The sequence below is a fragment of the Pristiophorus japonicus genome, chromosome 7, assembly GCF_044704955.1.
Source record: "Pristiophorus japonicus isolate sPriJap1 chromosome 7, sPriJap1.hap1, whole genome shotgun sequence".
In the NCBI taxonomy this organism is placed as follows: domain Eukaryota; kingdom Metazoa; phylum Chordata; class Chondrichthyes; family Pristiophoridae; genus Pristiophorus; species Pristiophorus japonicus.
In genome coordinates, this window is record NC_091983.1 from 73594445 (window position 1) to 73601381 (window position 6937).

A 6937-nucleotide genomic window follows, 5' to 3' on the forward strand; every position below is an offset into this window, starting at 1 on the left:
TGGGTCCACAGTCAGTCCAGCTGGACTGCACTCGCGTGGTTCCATTCTTATTTATCCAGTCATCACCAAAGAATCACCTGCAACGGCTTCTCTTCCTGCTCCCGCATCGTTATCGCTCGTGTCCCCAAGGATCTATCCTTGGCCCCCTTCTATTTATCATATGTTGTCCCTTGGTGACATCATCCGAAAACAGTCAGTTTCCACATATACGCTGATGACACCCAGCTCTACCTCACCACCACTTCTCTCGAACCCTCCATGGCATCTAAATTATCAGACTGCTTGTCTGACATCCAGTTCTGGATGAGCAGACATTTTTTCCAATTAAATATTGGGAAGATCATAATCATTGTTTTCAGTCCCTGCCATAAACTCCATTCCCTAGTCATTGACTCCATCCTTCTCTCTAACATTTGCCTGAGTCTGTTTGCAACCTTGGTGTCATATTTGACCCGGAAATGAGCTTCCGACCACATATCTGCGGCATAACTAAGACCACCTATTTCCCCCTCCGTAACATCGTCCGTCTTCACCCTTGCCTCTGCTCATCCACTGCTGAAACCCTAATCTATGCCCTTGTTACCTCTAGATTGGACTATTCCAACGCACTCCTGGCTGACCTCCCACATTCTACCCTACGTAAACTTGAGGTCATCCACAACTCGACTACCCATGTCCTAACGCACCAAGTCCCATTCGCCCATCACCCCTGTGCTCGCTGACCTACATTGGCCTCTGGTTAAGCAACACCTTGATTTCAAAATTCACATCCTTATTTTCAAATCCCTCCATAGCCTCACCCCTCCCTATCTCTGTAATCTTCTCTAACCCCACAGCACTGCCCACCCCCGAGATATCTGCGCTCATCTAATTTTGCCATCTTAAGCATCCCTGATCATAATCGGTCAACCATTGATGGCCGTGCTTTCTGTTGCCTAGGCCCTAAGCTCTGGAATTCCCTGCCTAAACCTCTCCGTGCCTCTTCCACTATTTCCTCCTCTAAGACGCTCCTTAAAACCTACGTCTTTGACCAACCTTTTGGTCAGCTGCCCTAATTTCTCCTTATGTGGCTCTGTGTCAAATGTTTTTGTCTTCTAATACTCCTGTGAAGTGCCATGGGATGTTTTACTACGTTAAAGGTGCGATATAAATACAAGTTGTTGATGCTCAGCTCTCTCCTAACGTGCAAAGGATGCCATTGACTCTTTTTTTAAAAAAAAATAATGATGCTATAAAGGAATCTTCCTTTCCCTTGGATCTTAGATTTTCAAAACAAATTTATGCAATACGCTGTTTAGGACTCCACATTTGTTTTCAGTAGAACTGGAGCTTAGTTCCATTGTCGTCTTGTGCGTCTTAGAATCATAGAAAATTACAGCTCAGAAGGAGTCCAGTTGGCCCACCGTGTCTGTGCTGGCTCTTTGAAAGAGCAGTCGTATTTTGTCCCGCATCCTAGCTGTTTGTCCTTAACCCTATAAGTTCATCCTTAAATACCTGTCCACCTCCCTTTTTTAAATTATTTATGGAATCCGCTTCCACCACCTTTTTCAGGTAGAGCATTCCAGATCCCAAGAGCTTTGAGTGGGATCAATTCCCCCCTCCCCTACATTTTTTTCCAATGATTTTGAATCTATGACCTCTAGTTATTGATCCACTTACCAGAGGAATTTAAAAAAAAAACATATTTACTCTTATCAAAACCTTTCATCACCTTGCAAACTTTCTCTGTTCCAAGGAGAACAATCCTAACTTTTCCAACCTCTCCTCATAACTGAAGTCCCTCATCCCTGGTAACATCCCGGTAAACCTCCGCTTTGCCCTTTCTTTACATCTTTCCTGAAGTGTGTCCAGAATTTCCCACAATACTCCAGCTGAGGCCTAACCAGCAATTTATAAAGTTCTGGCCTGATCTCTTTGCTTTTATATTTTATTTCTCTATTTATAAACCCAAGTAACCCATATGCTTTTTTTAACCACCTTATCAACTTGCTGTACCTCCTTTTAAGGATTTGTGTATAATGAACACCAACGTCTCTCTGCTCATCTACACTTTTCAAAATTGTGCCATTTATAATATACAGTCTTTCCATATTAGTTCTTCCAAAGTGCATCACATCACACTTCTCCACATTGAACTCCATCTACCATGCTTCTGCCCATTTCACCCCATCCTGTCTGTCATCCTGAAGCCTATCGGTATTCTCATCATGATCAACTACTTTGCTAAGTTTTGTATCATCTGCAAACTGCCAAATGGCCTACTCCTGCTTCTATTTCTTATGTTCTTATGTATAATGCTGCTCCCTACATCCGAGTCTAGGTTGTTGATAAAAATTGCAAAGCGTAATGGACCAAAAACTGACCCTTGGGGCAGACCACTGCAAACCAACTCCCAGTCTGAAAAATATCCATCCACCACCACCTTTTACTTCCCGTCACTGAGCCAATTTTGTATCCATACTGCCACTTTCCCCTTAATTGCATGAGCTTCCATCTTCTAACATCTACTGCACTAGCTTGATCAATCTTCTCTCTTACCTCATCAAATGATTCAATCAAGTTAGTCAGACATTATTTACCTTCAACAAATCCCTGCTGACTATCCTTGATTAACCCATGTCTGTCCAAATGAAAGCTTATTTTGTACCCGCTAACAGTTTCCAATAACTTCCCATCACTGATGTTAGGCCGACTGGTCTCTGGTTTCCTGGTATCCCTCTCCCTTTGACAACGTTCCTCTGGAACTACTCCTGTATCGAATGAGAATTGAAAGATTGTGACCAATGCCGCTGCTATTTCTGCCTTTGCTTTTTTCAGCAACCTAGGATGCATTCCAACTTTCAGTAATGCTAATCTTTTTAGTATATTTTCTCTATTATTATCCTGTTCATAACTTTCCCCTCTTTTAGTGTAACTTTCACATCATTCGCTTCCTTTGTGAAGACAGATATGATGTACTCATTTAATACTTTTGCCATGTCCTCTGCCTCCACATGAAGATTTCCTTTTGGGTCCCTAATAGGCCCAACTTTTTCCCTTACAAACCGTTTACACTTTATATGTTTATAAAATGTTTTAAGATTCAATTTAATGTTGCCTGCTAATCTTTCCTCATAACCTCTTTTTGCCTCCCATATTAACTTTTTCAATTCCCTGCTCTACTTTCCATAACCTTCCTGGTTATTAACTAAATCTTGTTCCTGACATTTGTCATAAGCCTCCTTTATCTGTTTTATTTTAACTTTTTTTTCCTTTCTCATCTGGGGCGGATTAGTTTTGGATGCTCTACTTTTTTCATGCAAAAGAATATGCCTAGTTTATACCCGAACTACCTCTTCCCTGAATGCCTTACATTGCTCTGCTACCACTTTATCCTGCAAGCGCCTTTTTCAATCTACCTGTGCTAGGTCCTTTCTTAAATCACTGAAATTAGCTCATCCCCGGTTGAACATTTTTATCTTCCGTATTTACTGGTCTCATTCCATAATTACTTTAAAGCTATTATGTTGTGGTCACCGTAAGCTAGATGATCTGCTATAACACACACCACTTGCCCTACTTCATTTCCCAGAACCAGATCCAACACTGCTTTCTTCCTTGTTGGACTGGAGACATTGATCGAGAACGTTCTCCTGTGTACATATCAGAAATTCTTCTCCCTTCTCTACCCTTAGCACTGTTTTTCCCAGTCTATATTAAGCTATATTTGCACTGTGTTCCAGGTTATGTTTGAAACTAACCATTTGTCCAATTTACTGTTTCATGAAACTGACTACAATTGTATACTGTTCATGGCTATTTTTCTCTAAGCAGCGAATTAAGTTTATTTTAAAATCTGTTTTCTGCAGCTAGAATGATTGGAGAATTCATGTTAATGTTTCTTTTTTAAAGTTAAACACTGAAAATGGTTTTCATTGTAAAGAATGCTCTTGTCTTAATTATTTATGGTTCATTTCAGTGTTTACTTCAGTGCACATTTCTTGGCTGCCAGATTAAACAGTGTACTGGCCTAGCTCTGGTGCAGTTTGAATACTGCTTACTGATGACTTTTATGGTTTTGATTAATTTAGGAAATGGAGAATCTATTAAAGACCTTTCATACATTCCTGTGAGCCTTTGAAGAGGAGCAGATTCATCACATAAACTGCTTGCAGGGAAGCAGCCTTCTGAGCCATTCAGCAACATTCAGAGCCTTGGTCTTAATCTCTTTTTGTGAATTGGTGCTATTGTCTCAGGTACCTGGAACAGACCAGCCTACAGAACCAAACTGGACTTTATTGAGATTACACATTCAAAACCACTTGCCATCACTGTTGCACAGTCTGGTGCTATAAAATATAAAGGTGGTTCTCATTGTTTTTCTCCCCAACATTAAGTTGCCATCATTGAATGCAATGGAGCAGAACTTCATAATTTAAGAAACTGGATAGAATAATTCAACCTATTTTATTAATTTTTGACGATATTTAGCTTAAGATTCACTTTTATATTGATGGATTTTGGAGTTTTGAATGTTCCTTTTGTAGTGGATTAAACTCTTGTCGATGCTTGCATCATGCTAAATAGCTGGAGTAACTGGATGCAACTTTAAGAATAATTTTAAAGCCACTGACCGCTGTCATAGTGTAGACCTTATTCCTGAACTGAAGCTGGCATTTTGTTTTCTTTCCTTTCTAAGCACCGAATGTGACAGAATTAACACACAATTTGCAGGTCCAGTGTTACAAACCCACTATCCAAACATCCACTACAGCCTCTTCAAAATTTAAGGTGCATTTATAACAAAATATGCAAAACATACTCACTTTTACATAAGAACAGTGATCTTGGACTACTGCAGCTATATTGTTGAGCTACCTCAGCTTTTTCAGTCACACAGTTTACCAGTTACCATCAGTGTTTACTGAATACTGTAATTAGTGTGTGTGTGTACTACAGTTTACTTTCTAAAGCTAAGGTACTTGATTATAAAACATTTTGCAGCTCCTCATACAACTTGCAAATTTTTGGCTTCAAGAAACTGCAGTAATCCAAAGTGCTCTTCAGAATTCCCATCTGAGCCTTGAAGTCCCAACATGAATAAATTTCCGTAAAATGACTGCTTGGGACTATCTATTTAAAATGTAGAGAAATAAAAGTTTATAGAAATTTAATAAAAGACTAATAGGAACTCACATCAATTTCATTGACATTCATTTTCACAGTGATGTTTTCCTTACCTATTTATTGAAGAAGTATAACTGCAAGAGGGTATTTTACAATCTAAATTACACTAAACTAACAGCATTTTTTATGGAGCAAATTTGGGAAATTGTTATTACGAACTGTACATTTGTTGAAAAACATAGCTGAATTTTGTAGCAAGTTTCTGATAAAAAGGGTTAAATAGGTCTCAGGAACTGCTGCATCCTTACTGTTTTTGAAATTAATTGTTTGTTCTCTATTACATTTGCAATTTAACGTCCTGTGCCAGTAGCAGCATTGGTAACATTTAACAAAACCTACAAATGTTTTTGCGTGTGTTTACCAAGTTTATTAATCTTTTCAATTTCCCTTACCCTATCCCCCATGCCAATGTGTTTTATCTAGATTCCTTTCAGCAGAAGATATTTTTTGTCTTTCATGTTTGTTTTATGTCATGTGTTTCATAATCCCACCTCCACTGAATATGGGAATGCCAGGTCATGTAGATGAACGTGGGATTCATCATAATATAAGCTTGAATTCCTTTGAAAAGCAGCATTGGCTGTTGTATTTGTACATTTATTTTCTTCGTCATTGGTGTCTTGTTTTGGTTTCATATAAAGGTGTGTCTATTTTTGTTTGAATGCTTAGCTTTGCAACATTAACTATGCTATATATTGAATTCTATAGTTATTGAGCATTGTATTAAAATGACTTTCCATTTTTTGAATTTCACATTAGTATCAGATAATTTATTTAAATGTTTTGTTTTTAAACTTTTGGAATTTGGAAAACTTTTACTGTAATTTGTAAGCCAACTGCTGTGAAATACTTGAATAAAGGTGAGAAACAAGAATATTGTGACTGTATTTGAATCAAATAATGCAGAAGAGCTTTACAGTCTGATGTCCTCAGCTTCTGTTATTTGAGTCTTCATTTAATGAGGGACCTTGAACAGATTACTTTTAGCCAGCTATAGATTTAATTGAGCTATATATCTCTGCACCATCAAAAATACAATTCTTATCAAATACTGCAGAACTACTCACTGGAATAAGTTTTCCTGTTTATTTGTAAGAATAGTTCTGCGGATCATAACATCAAGGCCTTAATTTTGTGGTCGGAGGCTTCCCATGGGGAAATGCTTCCGATCCACAAATAAGATGCCCACATACCTGGTGGTCCAGGAGGTATGGAGATTTCCTTGGCCTCTCCGGGTACCCGTGGGTAGAGGCCCAAGATCCCAGGGGCGTACGGGTGCATACTGCCTGTAGGGGCCAAAAATTACAGGCCCTTACACTTAAATAAAAGACTGAGTTTGTGTCCTCCCACTGGTTTGCAATTACCTTTTCAAAAGCAGAATCAATTTTGATATCAGTAAACTGTAATGGTGGGTGCTCATTATTTGTGGAAGAACACACAGAATTATAATTATAAATGTTGTCCTTCTAAATGTGGATTTTTGTTTAGAGAGAACATTTTGAACTATATAATGCTGACAAAGTATTGGTGACAACAAGTCTGTCACTGGTGGTGTGAACAATTTAAGATGAAAAATTCAGTGTCACACAAGAGTATTGGCACAGCACTAAAGGTTTAAGTTTAATTTTTCCCACAGTGGATTGGTACCAATTAATTGAACCTACAAAATAAGAACGCTGGGATATAACAATATTTAAATGCATCACTACTTTGTGGAAAGTTATCAATTTGTAGTTTGTTTACTGCGATCCAGCATGTCTGGGTGGGGAGT

General features: G+C 38.5%; 1 protein-coding gene across 1 annotated transcript in view; it reads left to right on the forward strand.

Moving 5' to 3' along the window:
• Nucleotides 1–6040, forward strand: part of atad2b (ATPase family AAA domain containing 2B) — a 177420-nt gene extending 171380 nt beyond the window's left edge. Inside the window, exon 28 of the mRNA XM_070884187.1 lies at nucleotides 4071–6040. Within this exon, the coding sequence (XP_070740288.1) occupies nucleotides 4071–4112 (42 nt within the window). The 3' untranslated portion in view covers nucleotides 4113–6040. The remainder of the gene's footprint in view (nucleotides 1–4070) is intronic.
• The last annotated feature ends 897 nt before the right edge of the window (nucleotides 6041–6937 follow it).